Source organism: Protopterus annectens, chromosome 3.part0 (assembly GCF_019279795.1).
Source record: "Protopterus annectens isolate FY-2018-M chromosome 3.part0, PAN1.0, whole genome shotgun sequence".
Taxonomy (NCBI): Eukaryota; Metazoa; Chordata; order Ceratodontiformes; family Protopteridae; genus Protopterus; species Protopterus annectens.
This window is the reverse complement of record NC_056731.1, coordinates 1,420,412,980-1,420,434,376: the sequence shown is the minus strand read 5'-3', so window position 1 is coordinate 1,420,434,376 and position 21,397 is coordinate 1,420,412,980. Positions and strand designations below refer to the sequence as shown.

General features: G+C 44.5%; 1 protein-coding gene across 1 annotated transcript in view; it reads left to right on the top strand.

Annotated features, from left to right (window-relative positions):
- LOC122796759 (syndecan binding protein) overlaps positions 1-21,397 on the top strand; it is a 925,087-nt gene that overhangs the window by 562,410 nt on the left and 341,280 nt on the right. The window contains exon 6 of the mRNA XM_044065488.1: positions 19,006-19,181. Coding sequence (XP_043921423.1) covers positions 19,006-19,181 — 176 coding nt within the window. The remainder of the gene's footprint in view (positions 1-19,005; positions 19,182-21,397) is intronic.

Genomic DNA, 21,397 nt, shown 5'->3' with positions numbered 1-21,397 from the left:
CTCTACCCAAATGGCCACTCTCAAATCTATCTCCAATACCTCTATGCGGTTACTATCCGATGCCATGGAAGGAGCTGCTAGAGCTAGCGGAGTGGGCATCGTCCTACGGCGACAGGCGTGGCTCTGGCACTGTGATTTCACGGAACCCTTTAAGGCGTTGTTTGCTAATGCCCCGTTTGATGGTTTTGCCCTTTTTGGCAAGACCGTACGCAACACATTGATCCGGAGCGAAAAAGACAGGAAGACGTCTGCCGTCGGAGTCTGCTTCTCTGCTCCCCAGAGATCCTTCTCCAGGAACCAAAAGGGACAGAAGAAGATGTGGTTCCGGAAGTCTCAACAGTCCCGTTTCGCTCCGGACCCCTCGTCCTTCAGAGGCAGAGGAGGACAGGGTGGATGCTGCCCTAGAGGCAGAGGGGGCCCGAAGAACTTTGGGTCCAGAGAACCTTTCTCTGATCGGCCCACGCAGCAACCCTGAGGGGTTACCGACTGCTCCACTCTGGAGGCAGTCGGGGGGGCGTTTCTCGAGGCATCTGGCAGCTTGGGAGTCCATTACAACGGATCGCTGGGTGCTTCGGATCATATCCAGAGACTACAAAATCCCCTTTCTCAATTCCCCTCTCAGTGCCTGAAACCTCCCCGATGTCCCACCCAATCAGAGGGAGGCAGCAGACGAGGAAATACTCTGGCTGCTAGAAAAAAGAGCAATCCAGCACCTTCCCCCAGACCAGTCCAGATCAGGCTTCTACTCCAGGTTCTTCTTGGTGCCAAAAAAGACGGGGGACTTGAGACCAATCCTCGACCTGTTCTTCCTGAACCTGTCAGTAGCCAAAGAAAAGTTCCGGATGGTCACACTTCAGTCCATTCTCCCCCTTCTGCAGGAGAACGACTGGATGTGCTCCATAGACCTCAAGGATGCGTACTACCACATTCTGATGGACAGACGATCCAGGAGGTTTCTCTGCTTCCAGCTGGGAGCCAGCCACTACCAATTCAGGGTCCTTCCCTTTGGTCTCACCACAGCCCCCAGGGTGTTCACCAAAGTGTTAACTGTTGTAGCGGCCCACCTGAGACTCCAGGGAATTCAGGTCTTCCCGTACCTGGACGACTGGCTCCTGACCTCCCCCACCAGGCATCTACTTTGCATGGCCAGGGATTAATTTCTCCGACTAGCTTCCCGGCTGGGGATCACGATCAACATCGGGAAATGTTACCCCCTTCCGACTCAAATCCTAGATTTCATCGGAGCCAGATTGAACACAAACCAGCTTCTAGCATTCTTGACTCCGGACCGGCTACGAACTCTGAAACTCCATATACTGGCCCTTCTACAATCCCCAGCTCCCCCTGCGGAATTGGTCCTGAGGGCTCTAGGCTCGATGGCGGCAACCATCAACCTACTACCCATGGCGCGCTTGAACATGAGAGTTCTACAAAGGACCTTACAAGTCCAGTGGTCCTTGCTGCTACATCCCCTGAGCTTTCCCGTTCCTCTCAGCAGGGAGTGCAAGAAAGCCCTCTTATAGTGGCTCCAGTCCCCGGACCTCCAGAAGGGGTGCCCCTTCTCTGCGCCCCCTCCTATAGCCACGGTGACCACGGACGCCTCTCGCCTTGGGTGGGTGGGGGGCACTGCTTGGGCAGGACCGTCCAAGGCACGTGGAACCATTCAGAGCCCTTATTGCATATCAGTGTCCTAGAGATGAGAGCGGTACTTTTGGCGTTGCAAGCACTTCAAAGCCTTCTTCCCTTGGGGACAATTGCGATTCAGACAGACAACATGTCGGTCATCTGGTATATCAACAAACAAGGGGGAACCAGGCCCTATCCAATTTGTCGGGAGGCCATGAGAGTGTGGGAATGGGCTACGTCCACCAACCGCTTTCTCATAGCAACGCACATTCCGGGACGGTCCAACATTTTAGCAGACAGACTGAGTCGATCCATCCTGTCACCGTACGAGTGGTCTCTGAATCCAAAAGTAGCGAAGCAAATCTTCTCCAAATGGGGTCAACCTCGTTGCGATCTTTTCACCTCTCCTTTGAACGCAAAGTGCAGTGACTACTTCGCTCTAATTCCCCCACCAGGGGAATCCCCCAGAGATGCTCTGGTGCATGCTTGGCCACCCGGTCTACTGTATGCTTACCCTCCTCTGCCCCTGATGCTGAAGTTTTTACAGAAAGCTAGATGGTTGGGGAGCAGAATAATTCTCATTTCCCCATTCTGGCCTCGCCAAGGTTGGTTCCCTTATCTATGGTCTCATCTAGTGAATCCCCCATGGATTCTAGATCCCATCCCGGATCTGATCTCTCATCCGACAGGCCTGTCAACCCGGAACCTGGACAACCTCAAGCTCACAGCTTGGTTGATCCAGTTCTAGTGATAGTTAGGACTCCCGGTATCTCGTCCCCTGTCAAGGCTATTCTAGTAGCCGTTCACAAGCCATCTACTAGAAGAATCTATAATAGCAAATGGAAGCGTTTTTCTATTTGGGCAGAGCATCGGAACTTAGATCCCTTTACAGCTCCGTTGCCAGCAGTACTAGATTTTCTGTCAGGGTTATTCGACCAAGGTGCTAGCTCTTCTACGGTCAAAGTCCAGTTGGCCGCAATCTCTCATTATCATGTTGGCAATGATCTTGGCCCTCTGACATCGTCCAAATTATATAAGACCTTCCTAAAAGGCACCTTCTTACTAAGACCTCCGGTAAAAGATGCAGTCCCTCCTTGGGATTTAACTCTTGTACTTCAGTGTCTAACAGCTCCTCCCTTTGAGCCTGCAACTTTGGTGGATCTGAAATACTTATCTTGGAAGACGGCTTTTCTTGTTGCCATTACTTCGGCCAGAAGGGTCTCAGAGCTTCAAGCCCTTTGCGCCATGCCACCGTATTTGGTTTTCCACAAAGATAGAGTCTCACTCAGGACCCAATCCTTCCTTCCTGCCCAAAATGGCATCGGAGTCTAATATCAACCAGTCAATTAATTTGCCAGTCTTCTTCCCAAATTACCTAAACAAAGGTGAATACAAGTTGCACTCGCTAGACGTACATAGGCAACTAAGATTCTTTTTGCACAGGGCAGCTGACCACAGTTAATCTGACCAACGTTCTGTATCCTTTGCTAAGCCCTCCTTGGGAAAACCTGTCTCAAAAGTCACATTGTCCAGATGGATTTCTCAATGTATTCTTTTGGCATATGAGAGTTCGGACCGGCCTGCACCTCAAGGAGTCCATGCCCATTCTGCTCGATCAATCTCTACCTCTCCGGCCTTTCGATCTAGGGTGTCTGATGACATTTGTTCAGCAGCCACTTGGGCTTCATCTCATACATTTATAAATCATTACAAATTGGATATTGTCTCCAGGGGGAGAGCATCCTTTGGCTCTTCAGTGCTCCGGAACATCCTTCCATGAGGACCTCCCAAGAATCAGGTAGCTGGGGACTCTGTCCCATAGGTTGATGGACAAATGAAGTTAACTACTTCAGATTTAGAAGTTATGTACTTACCATAATGTTCCATCTGAGTAGGTAAACTTCATTTGTCAGCAACCATCCCTCCCTCCGTCCCCCTAGCCTATATGGATGTTCAAAAGACTCCTGCTGTCATGGCAGATTCTTCCAGGTTAGAGTAGGGAGATGGTTCTTGGTATCGTATGGTCTGTGGATAGGCAAACTCAATCTGAGGTCAGGAAGGGATAGCAGGGGATTATGGGCAAGGGGGAGGAGCTTGGAGCTCAGATCTTAGCTGTTGGAAGCTGCCGGCTCGGATCCGATATGGATCCGATAACCCATAGATTGCTGACAAATGAAGTTTACCTCCTCAGATGGAACATTATGGTAAGTACATAACTTCTAATTTCTTGGCATTGAGCTTGAGCCCATGGCTCTGGCACAAAGCATCTATTTCTGTAAGGCCCTTTTGTAGAATACCCACATCATTTGGGGATTCAGTAATGGCTCCCAGTTTGCAGTCATCTGCAAACTTTGTTAGCCAGACTCCCTTAGTGTTGGCCTGTACTTCAGAGAAATAGATACCAAACAAGAGCAGTCCCAGGAATGAACCCTGAGGTACTCCACTTGTCACTTGTCTAGAGCTGGATGTGGAGTAGGCTACTTTTACAGTGTGGGTTCTGTCAGTAAGCCAGTTGGCAACCCATCTAGTGACGTAGGGATTAATGTCCAGCTTAGTAAGTTTATCTATGATTCCAGAGTGGGGGATGGTGTTGAAGGCCTTGGCAAGGTCCAGATAGGCTGTGTGGACCACCTTACCCTCGTCCACAGCTCTGGAGACTGATTCGAAGAAGTCAGGTTCAGGAGATAGGATTGGCCTTTCACGAACCCAAACTGGGTGGGGTCCAGTGTTTGAAGGTTGCCAACGTCTTTGTTTATAAGTTCCTTGATAATACGTTCCATGGCCTTGCAGATCAGGCGCGTCAGACTGATGGGGCGGTAGTTCCCAAGATCTGAGGTGGATCCCTCCTTGTGGAGTGGGATAACCGTAGCTGTGTGCCACTCAGTGGGCACGAAGCCTGAGGTGAGGCTATGATTAAACATGACACTTAGATTAGGTGCCAGTAGTTTTGTAGTTCATGTAGTACACAGCCCGGGATGTCATCTGGTTCCGTGGATGCTGTATTCTTAGCTTTGGAGAGTGCGTTTTTTTACCTGTGTGGCCATTATTACCAGAATTTGGCAATCTTTCGGTATTGAGATGGGCCCTTTAGGGGTGAGAGGGGGGGGTGAAGTTGGCACTAAATCGATCTGCCAGGATATTGCCAATATCCTTGGGATCAGTATAGTATATTTAATGCCATTCTGTTGTAGCTCAGAGCAGATCTGAGCATTGCCATTTAAATTTTTGACATAGCTGTAGAATGCCTTGTGGTTGTCTTTGGAATCTTTGGCAATTTTATTTTCGTAACTAGCTTTGCAGGATTTTATGAGGGATCTCAGCTTCTTACTGAGGCTGGTAGGGGAGTTTTTTGCATCCTGGGATTTTCCTCTTTCCTGCAACAGTTTCTTCCTTTTGTTGTAAAGTTTGTTTATGGCAGGGGACCACCAGATTGGCTTCCTTTTTTTGGAGGAGAGCATCTTGGTTCTATTTCGGATGGCACGATTCATGCACGAGTGGATTTGCTCATACAATGCCTTAGTGTAGGATTCAGCAGTCGAACTTTTAGGTCCCGTCTGCATGGGTGTCATGAATTTAGTCACTTCTGACTTGAGTAGCATGAAGTTGGCTTTGGCGAAGTTTTTTATGGAGGTTTTCTTACTGGGGGTGGGGGAGGGATGTGGATGTCAACGGTGATTAGCTTATAGTCAGACCTGACCAACGAGAGGGTGACCATAGTTATGGAGCATCGATTTCCCATGTTGGTAATGACCAGGTCTAGGATATTGGAGCCCCTGGAGGGACTGTGGAGTAGTTGATCCAGGGCATTGGAATTTATGAATTCCAGGAACCGTTGGGCAAAGGTGTTGGTACATGAGTAGTTTTCTCAGTTAATGGCAGGGTAGTTGAAATCACCCAGTAATAGGGTGTTTGGTTGTATCTTAATATTTTCCAGTATGTTTAGAAAGGTGTAGTGAGAATATTGGGGCATGTTGGGCAATCTGAAGCAAGCTACAATTTGGATTGCATTCTTGCCTAGTGTTAGTTGCACCTTGAGAATTTCAGATGCATTGTGTTGGGCAACTAGCCTGGTGGTGTGAATATCCTTGGTGAATATGGACACTCCTTCACCTTTAGTGTTTCGATCCTGGTTTGGTGGCTGAAAAGTGTGGTAAGAGTTGTAGCCTGGTATTGCAGGGGTGCTCTCTGGAGCCTTGAACCAGGTCTCAGTTACTGCACAGATATCGACGTTCTCCATTTTTAGGAGTGCCTCGAGAGTGTGTTTTGCACCCGTTACAGTGGTGGTTTTGTCCTTTGTAGTTTGCCTAAAAAAGGCACTATAGGGGTGGCAAGAGCCTTAGCCAGTAACCTGAATCCCAGGGGCGACAGGTGCAGACCGTCTCTGGCTAAGCATCATGGTCGGTCAGTCATGTCGTCCCAGGCAGACAGATACTGGATCCCCTTTGAATGACACCAGAAGCTCAGCCAATTGTTGAAGTCAATCATTTTGTCCTTATACTGTGGTGTCACTCTGTGCAAAGGCAGGATGCTAGTCAGGGCTAGAGTCATATCTGCCTGGGCCACATGATCTGAGAGCTTTTCCATGTGGGAGGTACTTCTCAAGTCATTCACTCCAACATGGACATTGACAGAGTCATATTTGTACTTGTGGAGTGACTTGAGTGCATGCGTTATGTGGCGGATCCTGGCACCAGACAGGCAGCTGACTGTAATTTTCTCCTTGTTCAGCATGGTGAGTGGGACATTAGTGTGCCTGACTATATAGTCACCTATGACTAAACTGTTGGGTACGTTGTCTTGCCTTAGGGGCTGTTGTTGGGTGGCATACAGGTGTTGTGAGCTATGTGACACTTTGGTTGTGATTGGTGTTTGCGTTTCAGCTTCAGAGGTCCTTGTTGCTTGGGAAGGTTACCATTAAGGGCCTCCGCATATGAGGGTTTACTGTTGCTATGTTAGGGTGTTGGAGGTGTGGGTTTAGAAGGGCTGTGTGTTGCTTGAGGTGTAGTGTGAGTGTTAACCTTCTCCTCTTGACTGTCGAGCACTATCTTCGGTGGAGATAGCTTTGCTTCCAGTTTGACTATGTAAGTGCATCTCTCGCAGGTTGTAGTGTTAGGTGGTAGGAGGAGAGGATTGTCTGTGTAAATGAAGCAATTGCTGCATTGCCCCAGTATGCCCAAATTCACCAGGTGGACAGGAGAAATCCCTGGAAGCTGACCCTTGGACATGCCTGGTTTGGGGCGTTTTTGTAAAGTACAAGAGCTGTTTTCCCTTAGCTTAGCAAGGTACATTGCAATTATAGGCTGTTTAGTGCCTATGATTAATTTCTCCTTATTAACAAAGAGAGATGAGTGCCTTTATCAGTTTAAGGCTTCCTAGTGCTTTCCAGCGGGATTTAGAGCAAGTGCTAGTCACAGGGATGCTTAAAGGTAAGATAAAAAATGTTTATCCTAAACACTGCAGTGTGCACTAGAGGAGTTAGATGTGAAAGTAAGTAACTTAAGTTTTACCTGTCTAAAAAGTTAAGTTTTAGTGGCGAGTCACTATTTTTAAAACAGCAAGATATATTGAAAGGGGGTAATCACTTTTGTATTCTGGTACTATGGAATACAGTAGGATGGCCTGTAAATTTAAATAGTTGAAAGGGAGTGATTTCACAAAATGATAATTTTGCACTTACTCTCACAAGCCAGTAAAAGCAGAGAGGAAATGAGATATATGGTCAAATTAACATAAGGGGCAGGCAACTAGAAAGACAGTGGTGTTTAAGAATGCAACAGTAACTGGGTAGGGAAAACATTTTCTGCCTTACTCACAAGAGGCAGAGCTGTGATCTCCTTTTGAGTTTTAATATGCAGTTAAAGGCAGAATACAAGTGAAACACAAGGTAAAGAAAACAAATCACAGTATTCAAAATAGAAAAAGGCAATAACGTAATACAAAATACAACAAATAAAAAGCAAACTAACCTTTCCCTCACAGTAAAGTGCAGCAGAGTCTGGGTGAGCCATTCTAGTAAAGCTCTGAAATGTTTTATTTTACCCCTTAAATAGAGGGTTCAGTTCCTAGCTCCACCCCCTCAGTTCACAGATGATTAACCTTAACTGACCTGTTCTATCTTATGTGAGAGTTCTTAATTGATCTGTTCTGATTTCTCCCTGACTCACAAGAGACAGAGCTGCTGTCTCTTTTCAAGTTTTAATATGCAGTTAAAAGCAGAATACAAGTAAAACACAAGATAAAGAAAACAAATCACAGTATTCAAACTAGAAAAAGGCAACTAGAAAAAGGTACCTCCCTGGACTACATGAAAAGAGACCTGGAGGAGCTCTCCGATCTTGTAGCCCAGGCAGGTATGACCCTAGCCCTGAGTAGCATCCTGCCATCACCCAGAATGATACCACAGTACAAGAACAAAATGATTGACTTCAGCAATTGACTAAGCTTCTGATATCATTCTAAGGGGATCCAGCATCTGTCTGCCTGGTATGACATGATCGACAAACCACGATGCTTTGCCAGAGATGGCCTGCACCTGTTGCCCTTGGGATTCCGGATACTGGCTAAAGTTCTTGCCACCACTATAGTGCCTTTTTTTAGACAAGATTCAAATGACAAATTCACCACCGTAACAGGTACAAGCAAGCAAAATCTGAGGGTAATGCTACTTAATGCTAGAAGTCTAAACCTCAAAATGCACTCACTCGAGGCACTCCTCAAAATAGAGAACATCGACATCTGTGCAGTGAAAGAGACCTGGTTCATGGCTCCAGAGAGCACTCCTGCATTACCAGGCTATAATTCATACCTCACCTTTTGGCCACCTAACCTGGACCGAAGCACTAAAGGCGGATGCGTGTCCATATTCATTAAGGATATCCACACCTCCAGTCTAGTAGCCCAGCATAATGCATCCGAGATTATCCAAGTGCAACTAACTCTGGGCAAGACCGCAATCCAAATTGTAGCTTGCTGCAGATCCCCCACCATGCCCCAGGATTCCCACTCCTCATTTCTTGATACACTGGAAAATATTAGGGTATAACCTAACACCCTAATAATGGGTGATTTCAACTACCACACCATTAACTGGGAAAACTACTCGTGTACCAACTCTTATGCTCAATGTTTTCTGGAATTCATAAATTCCAACGCCTTGGATAAACTTATCCACACCCCCACCAGGGGCAGCAATATCCTAAACCTGGTCATTACCAACATGGGCAACCGGTGTTCCACACCAGAGGCCAGTTCCTCGTTGGTCAGATCCGACCACAAGCAAATCACCCTAGACATCCACATCCCACCCCTACCCCCCATTAGGGAAACCACTGTAAAAAATTTCTCCAAAGCCAACTTCACGTTAAGACAGAAGTGGCAAACTTCACGACACCCATGCTGGCGGACAATAGAGATACAACTGCTGAATCCTATACAGTTGCACTTTATAAGCACTTAAACGAGTGACTGGATCGTGCAATCCCTAACAGAACCAAGATGGCTGTCCTCCGAAAAAAAGAAGCCAATCTGGTTGGACCCCTGCTATAAACAAACTCTGCAACAGAAGAAAGAAACTGTTGCAAAAAAGAGTAAAGTCCCATGATTGGAGGAACTCTGTGGTCAGCCTCAGTAAGAAGCTGAGATCCCTCATAAAATCCTCCAAAGCTAGTTACAAAAACAAAATCGCCACTGATTCTAAAGACCACCACAAAGCACTCTATAGCTATGTCAAGAATCTCAATGGCAACACTCAGATCTGCTCTGAGTTACAGCACAGTGGCACTAAATATACAGAACCAACTGATCTTGCCAACATCCTGGCAGATAGGTTCAGTGCTAACTTTACCACTCTCATATCCCCTGAAGGGCCCATCTCTATACTGCAAGAATGCAAAGTTCCTGTAATCACGGCTGCACAGGTAAAAAACACACTCTCCTAAGCCAAGAACCCAGCATCCATGGGGCCTGACAACATCCCAGGCTGCGTTCTACGTGAACTACAGAACAAACTGGCAACCCTCCTAAGTACTATGTTCAATCATAGCCTCACCTCAGGCTTTGTGCCCACTGAATGGCGCACAGCAACGGTTATCCCACTCCCCAAAGGGGGTGCCACCACGGACCCCAGGAACTACCACCCCATTAGCCTGACGAGCCTGGTCTGCAAGGCTGTTGTACATATCATCATGGAACTTATAAACAATGACATTGGTAATCTCCAAACTCTAGACCCTACCCAGTTCGGGTATGTAAAAGGCAGATCATGTCTCCTAAACCTGATGGACGTCTTTGAAGCGGTCACCAAAGCCATAGATGAGGGTAAGGTGGTTCACACAGCCTATCTAGATCTCGCCAAGGCTTTTGACACCATCCCCCACTCTGTAATTATAGATAAACTCACTAAACTAGGTATAAATCCCTATGTCACAAGATGGGTTGCCAACTGGCTCACTGACTGAACCCACACTGTGAAAGTAGCAGACTGTAAATCCAACTTCAGACCAGTGACAAGTGGAGTACCACAAGGTTCAGTCCTAGGTCCTCTCCTGTTTGGTATCTACTTCTTTGAAGTACAGGCTAACACAGAAGGTCTTTGGCTAACAAATTTCACAGATGACTGCAAACTAGGAGCCATAATAAAAACTCCTAACGATGTGGACATCCTACAAAAGGTCCTCACTGAGACAGATGCCTGGTGTCAAAGCCATGGCCTCAAGCTCAGTGCCAAAAAGTGCATTGTCATCCCTTTTGGTAAAAACTCTGTACCCATGAACTACCACATAGGCGGTAGTCTACTTAACACTGAAAGAGTGATAAGAGACCTTGGGATACAGGTGGACAGTAGTCTCTCTTTTGATAATCACATTGCCACAGTAGTCAGGAAATCCTTCTACATGGCACACCTCATCACAAAAGGTTTTTCATCCAGGAAAAAAGAGGTCATTGTTCCCCTCTACTCATCACTCATTATCTCACAAGACATCTACAACAACTGGAAAGGCCACAGAAATACCTCCCAAAGAGGATTACCGGCTTCAAACAGATGCCCTACGCCGACCGTCTGAAAAAACTTCAGCTTTATTCTGTCGCATATCGCCTACTGTGAGATGATCTCTGCCTAACATACAAAGCTATGTCAAACCCAGAGCTGTTGGACATGGTACACATAAAGAAATCCCAATCCCTCCGAGCTACACGCTCTAAGGACCTAAACCTTGTCACCACAATGAACAGAACATGCTGGAGGGATAGTTTCCTATCCCAGAGACTTCCCTTACTCTGGAATAAACTACCTATCTATATCAAACAAAGCTCCTCATTAGCACTCTTCAAGAAAAATCATGATGATTGGATGAGAGATAGGAAATTCACCCGGGGATCACTTCTGTGGCTGTGCTTGACAGGGGCACAGGAAAAGCATTTTCTTGTGTGGCAAAAGCTAGAGTACTGTTTGGCTAGGCTTGTATAGGCCCTAGGACCAATAGCCTAGTACCTACCTATGAACCTATAAACCTATAAAGTAATACAAAATACAACAAATAAAAAGTAAACTAACCTTTCCCTCACAGCAAAGTGTAGCAGAGTCTTGGGTGAGCCTTCTAGTAAATTAGGTGATCTAGGTGTCCTGCTCAAGGATAAATGCAGAATTATATGATTGATCTTGCTAATTATGTGGAAGGGGAAGGAAAGATGCTGGTTTTGAGTGGTATCTTGCCATCACCTGGAATAATGCCAACATTCAAAGACAAGATAATTGGATTTAGGAAGTAGATAAGTAGTTGTTGTCATTCTGGGTGGATCATGTATGCTTGTGCTTGGCAGCAAGATGGCTGACAGACCCTCCTGCTTTACAAAAGATAGTCTGCATCTCTCTAACCGTGGCTTTCACTTTCTAGCTAAAGCATTTGCTGCACCAGTAGTGCCTTTTTAGACAGATTTGATGCACTTGAGATTCTCAACTGGAAAATTTCAATTTGTAACACATTAAGGTGTCTCTTAATGCAAGGAGTCTTGACAAAACTTAAGGCCCTCATGCAACTTAAAGTATGTGTAGTACGAGAGTTATTTTTAATGCAATGAAAGCACCCCTCTCTTCCTGGGTTTCAATACAGTGAAAGTTCCCCTTTCTTCCTGAGCTTCGTGTCTATCATTTATTCAGACTTGTCGTCAACTGCAAAGGTATTGGTCTTTGTCGGAAACATTTTTTTGTGAAGGTCCATTCCTTATTATCCTTTTGTCAAATTTTTGGAAGTACATGCAAGCATAAACAAAATCAACTGTCTCCCATAACCAGCTACAGATCACCTTCCATGTCCACACAGGTTATAATGTTTACCTTAATGCCATAACTAATATCCTTCAGACCCCAACACATTTGGTGTATGTGACTTCACTTACCCTGCAATAAACTGACTCACTCACACTGTGAATGGAAATCATGCCCAACATCTCTTTGATTGTGTAAACGTGTACTGCCTGGAACAGACATCTACTAGGGAAGCAGTGTTTTAGGTCTTTTTTTAATACCTGTATTAATATCATATATTGCATAACTTGAGTACACATTCATTTATAAAAGAGACAACAAACCATTGCTAATATATTTTTTCATGCATTACACATATATATAGTTCATAAACACTTATTCAGTTTAACAGAACATATATTGGTGAAGTCATTCCTGTCATGGCATTTTCACTCCTCCTCCTAGACATTATTTTGTATGTGCTGTTCCCATACATTCCAGTTTATCTCTGTGTTTTCTGCTCCATGCATTTTCTAAAGCTCCACCTTCAATTTGTTTATCACCTTTACCACGTTCTCATTTCTGTTTCTTTTTCCCTAGAAGCTACTATTGCTTGGCAGCCAACAGCATTAAACTTAATAGGACCATACTGTGTCTAGCTCAGTTTCTATGTCACAGATGAAAAGAAGCATTTCCTTATTAAAAATAATTTGCTGTTTCAATATTTCTAATAAAGCACCCTCTGGGGACTTTCTAAAATATACCAACTTGTTGCCTTCCCTAAAACATGTTCCCAAGTACCGTCTTTCCCATCACACTTCCAGCAACTGCCGTTTACCCGTGGAAAAAATCTCTGACGTCTACATGGAGTATACAAATCCCTATGCAAAAATCCCAAACCTTCTAGATTTTGTTGCATACGTGGGAGCCATACAAATATCCTCTCCTTGCTTTTTTGTACGGTGCCTTTTCATTTTAATTTTCCAGACTTTTCTAGCATCTTCTGATTGATTGTCATAGTGTATCATGCTTAATTTGATATGCCCTACTAATTGTCCCTTTTTAACCACAGCTTCTGCTTTAGACTCAGCCAGAGCTGGTCTTTCATTTTACACTCACTCCTGTCTCTTTTTCTTTGCCTATACTCTATCAATTCCTTGTGTGGAAGGTAGTCTCTGATCCCAAGTCCAAACTTCTTGGCTTCATCCCATTAGACTTTTCCCTCCCTACTTATTTGCTTGCAACACCTTGGTTCCATTCTATGCCCCTACATGCAGAAATCCCTATTGGTAAAATCTCCTTTCTCCATACCTGTGTTGGCTTAATTCTTAACATATTTCTATTTTGTAAATGTAATATGCTGTATGGTTGTCATTTTTCTCCTTAAAGGCCTGCATCCCAAATCCTTCTCTCTATTCCGTAAACTCATAATTTCTTTTCCACTTTGATTTATAGTCTTCTGCTTGTTTTATGTGTATGTGCTTTAATTGTGTACCTCTAAAATAAATGTTCAAGTCTAGTAATCCTAAACCACTGTGTTTTTTGGAGAGAAACAACTTATCTAACTTGACCCTTGACCTCTTTTTCTACAAAATAAATTGCTTCAATTCTTCATTAGTTACGCATAGCTTTTCCTCTGGATAAAATATGCGTGATCTGTATACATTATTAAAGGGGCTAGAAACATTTTCCCCTCTCATAAGTTTAATCATGTGTACTAGGCTAATGACCACTAAGGCCTTTTTAAGCCTAGTACTTTTATTTTGGCTCCCTGTCAGGAATCATTATTTGTAGTTTCCTATTCATATCTATAGTCAGGAGCTAATAATTTCAGTTTTTGTATTATCTGTTTTGTAAGCTCTACCCCCCACTTATCCTTTATTGCCATAATAGAATTCTTTTTAATTCAAACACCCAAATATTTCATCTTAGGTTCCAATAAATATGGACATTATTGATGCAGTTCATATGTGGGAACATAGTTTACTGATGTAGTCTGTTTCATCTCCCTTTATTTTATATCCTGAAAAAACTTGAAACTGTCTTGAATTTTTTCACAGCACTGAAATATTCTTTTCTGGATTTATAGAGTGCAAAATAATATCTGCAAATAAGACTTTTTTCTTGAGTATCATACCAGTTATATCCTTGTATTTTTGAATCCCTTGTTTTCTTTGCTAATCCATCCATCCTACTCCTCTTCAGAGGAATATATTACTTATGAATCACAAATGGACTCCCCCAAGGATTTCATTACCCCAGAGGAGGAGGACTCCATTACTCCCGAGTCCCCAGGGGAGGAATTCACCTTTGGAGACATAATCTCCCTCATGAGGGAACATTTCAAGTGGTAAGCATCAGAAGTATCTGACACCAAGAAAAGGTACTTTAACCTAGTTCAAATGAAGAAACCATCTCCTTCTGCTTTGCCCCCTTTGTTAGCTGCTTTCCAGGATGCCTTCTTAGCTGCTTCTCAGTCTCCAGACTCACAACCACCAGCCTCAAAGTGTCTGGACCATTTCTATAAGGTCCCCTCAGGACACCCAGTTCCTTTTAAAAAACCCTCCAGCAGACCCAGCAGTTATTGCAGTTTGCCTACAAAGCAATCCAGACAATTGCATTTCTGCTGCTCTCTATCCAACTGATAAAGACAGCAAATTCATGGACAGACTAGAAGTAAGTGGATACCTCCTCTACTCTGGCTACAAGAGCTTTCAACTACCAAACACATATGACCAGGTATGTCCTGGACACCATAACCAAAGCTTCTACCCTCTCTCTGAGGCTCCTGACTCTCTCATTAAACCCCAAATGCACGCCCTACTTTCCACAGCATCCCAAGTTACTAGGCACTCCAAGTGCAGTTATGATGCTGTGGAAGCCTCATCAAAATCTGCTGGATCAGGCTCAGTTTTGAGACGATATTCCTGGGTGAGACTCCAACCACTCCTTATGGACGTACAAACAAAATTGCTTGACGCACCACTGGACAATAAGGCCCTCTTTGGCCAAGCCTCAGCAGAGCTTCTCAAATCCCTTCAAAAAAAAAAAAAGTTAAATAATTTCAAAACCTAAAACATTTACTGGAATCCCCTATACCCAGATACCACAGGAACTACCCACAGAAATCTTCCTTTATTAGAAGACAGTCCTCACACCCAGCTCCTCAGTCAAAGGGATGTAAACGACTAAGGAAAAGCTCTACTCCCAGGTTTCCCACCAACTCTACTACCACCCCCTTTCGGAGTCAGTCTGACTAAACCAGACCGCCTCCGCTGTGACTTACCACCCTTAGACCCAAACACCCCCTATCCCTTCATCTCACCCTCTCCCTACCCTCCTAGTGGATAATTACATCAGAACAATGGGTCCTCTCCCTCATTCAGAGGGGATATTTCATGACTTGGTGGATGCTACCCACCCCCTTCCAGGGTATTCCTCAACCACCTGCAAACCAAGCTCACCTTTTCCCACCCATTATTCAACTACTAGCTCAAGGCACCATAGAACAGGTACCCTACCCACAAAGAAACATAGGTTTCTACTCCAGAATTTTTCTGGTACCAAGGAAGGACGGCCCATTGTGACCAGTTCTAGACTTATCTTTCCTAAACCTCTTTCTCAAGGTACCCAGCTTCAAAATGATTACCTTATCCTTGCTCTTACCACTCATACCCACACAGGCTTTCATGGCATCCTTGGATTTGAAGGATGCCTACTTGCACATTCCTGTACATCCAGGGTAAGGGAAATTCCTCCGCTTTGCAATAGGTTCTTGGCATTTTCAATTCTCTGCCTTGCCCTTTGGACTCTTCACTGCTCCTCGAGTGTTCACAAAGTGTCTAGCAGCCTTCATTGCTCACTGCAGAACACAGGGTATATAAATATACCCATATCTAGGCGACCTGCTTATTCTTCATCAAGACCACAAAGTCCTTCTACTCCGCCTACAACAGGTGATTTCCACCCCAATTCTATTAGGCTTTCCATAAACCATGAAAAGTCTTACCTGAACCCCACTCAAGACCTGGTTTTCTTGGGATGCAGGATCAGAACAGACAGAATTAAAGCCTCTGTTCCAGGCTAAAGAATCCTAGACCTTTGTCTATACTTTAACAATCTCCTCACCCACTCTTCCTTGCCAACTAGGGAATTCTTAAGAACGTTAGGCCACATGGCATCCCTTATACCCATGTTATCTCTGACAAGACTCCACATGTGGAAAATTCAGTGGATCCTAAAGAACTTATGGTGCCAACACTCCCTGCCCCTGGACTCACCCCTTCCCCTACTTCATTGTCTGAAGAGAGAACTCCAGTGGTGGGTATCAGCACTTCACCTCAACCAAGGAACCCCCTACAGGTTCTAGACCAGACCCCCTACAACAAGTCTCCACAAACACATCAGACTTGGGGTGGGGTGCTACTAATAAACCAGAATCAATTCACTGTACAAGGAAAATAGTCCAGCCTAAGACAAAAGGACCATATCAGCATCAAGGAAATGAGGGTACCGCTGCTAGCCCTACAAACATTCAAATCAGCTCTTCAGCCAGGAACTCTGAACGTGACCATGGACAATATGAATGTCCTGTGGTAAATAAACAAGCAGGGGGGAACAAAGTCCTATCCTAATGTGCAGCCTGGCTACCTAGATTTGTAGCCTAGCATCATCAATCCAGATTCACCTGGTGGCAGTGTATATCCCTTCAACGGAGAATGTTATGGCAGACACACTCAGCAGAACCTCAGCTCCTTCTCACCAATGGATGCTTCACAGAGAAGTATTCATGGGCCTTATCCACAGGTTGGGTATTCCACAAGCAAATCTGTTTGCCTCCCCCCAGAACAGACAGATGCCCAGATTCTGCAAAAGGGACCCACATCCACAAGCTTGGAAAGTGGATGCCTTCTCCTTTCCTTGGGAGGGAATGTACCTCTATGCCTTCCCTCCCTTCACTCTGATTCAGAAAGTACTCCTAAAAGTACAGAGGGACAAATCCAAAATCCTGTTGGTGACCCCATTTTGGCCAAGACAGCATTGGTTTCCCCTTCTCCACCTACGAGCCAAGGGCAATCATCACAAGTTACCCCACCGAATAGACCTGCTCACACAGGACAGAAGATCCCTACTACACCCCCAGGTGAACAATCTGAAACTGACCTTATGGGTGATAGGGTTCTAATCCCCTACAGATACCTATACTCAGAGGACGCACTCAGTGTTCTGCAGGAGGCCAAAAAAACCTAGTGCCAGGAGAAATTATGTATCTAAATGGAACAGATACTTCAAGTAGTGTCAACAGAAAAAACAGGACCCTATGACTGCTTCTGTACCTGTGGTCCTCTCCTATTTGTGTGAGCTACTTCACTCAGGACTAACTTACTCTTCAGTCAAAGTCCATTTATCTGCCATCTCTGCTTGTCTGCCCATATCACCTCCTCTGGCTTCGAGATTGGAAGTCAAGCTTTCTCTGAAAGGGGTACTTTCATATCAGACCCGCCAGAAAGCCTATACCTCCCCCTTGGGACCTGAATTTTGTACTAGAAAAATTTACATTGCCACTCTTTGAACCAACACATTCAGTATCCCTAAAACTATGCACCCTGAAAACAGTTCTGTTAGTAGCCCTCACCTCCACCAGGAGGGTATCAGAGGTACAAGCCCTTATGGCTACCTGTCCTTAACTTATTTTTCACGAGGACAGAGTTGCCCTTAGGACTAACTCCTCCTTCATGCCTAAGGTGGTTAATGAACTCTTATTAAACCAGGCCATTAACCTACCGGTTTTCTAGCCTCATGCACAAAATTCCTCAGAGAGGACTCTCCCATTCTTTAGATGTCCACAGGCAGCTGAGGTACTACTTAGACAAAACCAGACCTATCAAGCAGTCTGACCAACTTTTCATCTCCTTCCATCCGAGAGCTCTAGGGAAGGCAGTCTCCAAACAGACCAATTTCTTCATGGATCTCTAAATCCATTGGCATGTGCTATTCATATCATGGAAAATCCTTACACCAGCTGCCTTTTTTAAAGGGATTGATTATGCTTCCATTTTAGAAGCTGCCACTTGGACTTCACTACACACCTTTACCAAACATTACAAACTGGAGCTAGGCTCCAGAGTCAGAGCGGTGTTTGCCAGGTCAGTTCTTAAGGGCCTCATCGACCAGCGACCCCAATCCTCCACCCAGGCTCATACCTACAGCTCTTGTACTCTCCCTACTTTATTGAATACTGCAACATGAGAGTAGAAGGACATAGAATAGTTGTGTAAGAACTTCCATAACCTTAGATGTCCTTCTCTTCCATGTTGCAGTATTCAGTCCCCCCACCTGCTCCTCTTATTTTACCTAACTAACATACCCTGGCTTACCTGTGGGGACATAGTCATTTTCTTTCCCAGTCTCCCCACTAAACACAGCCTACCTAGTACCCAAGGGTCTAGTCTACATGCAAGTCTAAAGGGTCCCCCTATTATGACCCTCTCTTACCCTACAGGAGTACTGCTGTATGCGGCAGTTCATTCTGAAGAGGGTACATGCAGACATCACTTTTATACCCTACATCAGTTTATGGCCCTGCAAGGAACACACATACCCTCCAGGAGCAAAGACTTTGGTATACTGGCTGGATGGCGGCGCTGCAGGCAGCAGCCTCCCTACTGTAATGAATACTGCAACATGGAAGAGAGAAACATCTAAGGTTATGGTAAGTTCTTACAGAACTATTCTTTTTAAATGTGTTAGCAGTTTAAATATCAGATCATCATTGTATTATGTGCAGACTGTGTGCTTCTTTAGTGGTTGGAGGTAAACTAACAGGATTAGTGATTTTTCTAGTGAGACTTTTATGCAATGTCATGGTATATATTGGCATATGATGTGCACATGCCCCTGAGCATGCAAATGTCTGAGATGGAAATGCTGAATTGGAATGGATGGGGGATGAATCCAGTCATAGTCTCACTATGGATGTCCCTTACATAGATCGCCTGATGAGGCAAGAATATACCTGTTTTTACACTGTTTATTTAATTCTGAATCATGTAGCTTTAAGTTTAAAGGATCACTGGAAACTTTCATTGCCTTTCATACGAGTTCAAACACACACTTTTTTTTCCCCCTGCATAAAGGGTGTTTTTATCCAGTTAGTGCAAGCAAACTCCCCTGCAGCCTTGGCCAGCCTGAGATTTGGAGACCAATTACTTCAGATTAATGGTGAGAATTGTGCTGGATGGAGTACAGACAAAACACACAAAGTTCTTAAACAGGCTTCAGGACAAAGAATCAGTATCATTGCTCGAGACAGGTAAGATGATTATAGTTGCTGTAAAAGTCCTCCATATACTGATTGTTATGTTATAGTTGAATACATTGTTAGGGCAATAGTGAATACTAGTAAAATGTTTGTCCAAACTTTGCATGCCTTTTAAAAACCTATTCCAGTATTTTCTTACTGCTCGTAAACCTAGTGACACAAAAGGCAGCAAATTATTGAATCACATTTAGAGCCCAGATACAGTGGTACATAACAAAGTCATGTAGTCACTATCAAGTCAGAGATTGTAGAGTTCTGCTTCTTTGTGTCATGTTGGTGCATGCTGTATGTTAACATATACAGAGCTGCCTCTGTTAAACTTCCATGATGTGCATTTCCTAGCAGTGCATAATGTAGTCCCATTCAGTTATACCTTAGAGTGATGGGAGGTGTGGGTGTGGAGGAGGATAAACAAGTCCATGACATTATGAAAGCTGTGTACTAGCAATGAAGATATGTTTCCATGATTGTGGATTCATCTTACTTAACATCCCCACCTACCAGCTCTCAACCTGGCAGAATCCATCATTCCCCATCCTGGTGAGAGAGGTTCCGTCTTTGGTAGTCTTCTTGGATTTACAGCTTGCAGATCATTTATCCAGGATCTGAAGAAGGATTGTGATGCTTGGAGACTTATAATTCAAGGAGAGGAGCTGAATTCTGGGAAAGTTTATTAATGCTGAGCAGACTAAAGTCTGTCATTTCAGTCCTAGTGGTCAAGCAGGATGAACCTTGACCATGTTGATCTGTCGTAATGGTAAGTACATATCTTACTCTTTTCCCTGGCTCTGCTTAAGGATGCTCTCTTGGGGGCACTGAGGAGCCAATCATCCAGGTAATGGAAGACCAGAGACCCAGAGACCCCTGCAGCCTGAGCCAGACTGCTGCGACTGCCGTGCACTTGGTGAACACCTGGGGACAATGGTGAGATCAAATGTCAACATTCTGAATTGGTAATGATTAGCTCCCTGCCAGAAGTCCAGAAACCTCCTGTACCATCTCTCTATTTTTAAAGGATGGCAGGCATCATTGAGATTGATCAAGCACATCCAATTGCCCTTTCTCAACAGAGGTAGTATGGACTGCACCATGACCATCCATAACTTGGTCTGTTTTACAAAAGGACTGCGCTTGCTTAAGTCCAAAATTGGCCTGATGTCCTTGTTCTTCTTTGTAACCAATATGAACATTGAGTAAACCCCAGATCCTTGTTTGTCTGGTGGGACCTCTTGGATGACCCAATCTGTCAGCACCTTCTGAATCTCTATGGCTGTTTCCTGTCCCTGACTGGGTGGAACATCCAGGAGATGTGAGGGGTTTAAGTTTTGAACTTTTAACAATGGAACTGAATAGCATCTGAATATGACTAACACCCATGCGTCCAAGATGGTGGCCTCAAGCTTCTGGGTGTATAGTCAAATGACTCCCAACTGCCTCCAAAGCAGGGCAGTTGGGCAACACTTCAGAATCACTGAAATGGCCTTACAGAGAAAGTTCTGTGGAAGCCCTTATTCTGAGGGTAGCATGCATTGTGGTCACCCTCCTTGTTTTATGGAAAACCCTCAGGAGGAGCATCTTGAAAAGACTGCTGTGATCTGCTTTTACCTGGAATAATCTACTACTGAAAAGACAAAAATAAGTATTGTTTTGCACTTCTCGTATATGTTGTGACTGTACTTCAGCAGTTCCTTAAGCCGTTTGCTGTTATTTTTGCACTTTGTAGCAAAAAAAAAATGTACTGTTCACTGCTGCCTTAAGTAGTTAATCACACTGTATTACATTGTATCTGGGTGTGGTCTTCTTACACTTGTGGTCCAAACCAGCTCTTCTGCATTAAGAAGGTATTTTTCTGCACCCTTGTGGCAGAAATGTGCTGATCTAATCTGTATGAGTTGGAGATTGCTGGTGGAAGCTTGTGTGCGTTCCTGATTGGTAGTTAGCTTAAAACTTATTTCTCTTTGCTCGTATTTAAGCCTCATGTTTGCACGCTGCTGTTCTTCACACAGTTACAGTTATCATTTCCCTGTATAGATGCAAAACCCTAAAAGCTCATCTTTTCCCTAAACAGCTGTCAGTGAAACTCTTCCTAGCTTTTTTGCTGCTCTAGAAGCAAATCAATTGCACACTGAGCAGCATTGCCTTATTGATCAACCTTTAGCCTACACAAAGTATAGGTCCCTTTTGTAGTGTCGCTGCTACCAGCACAG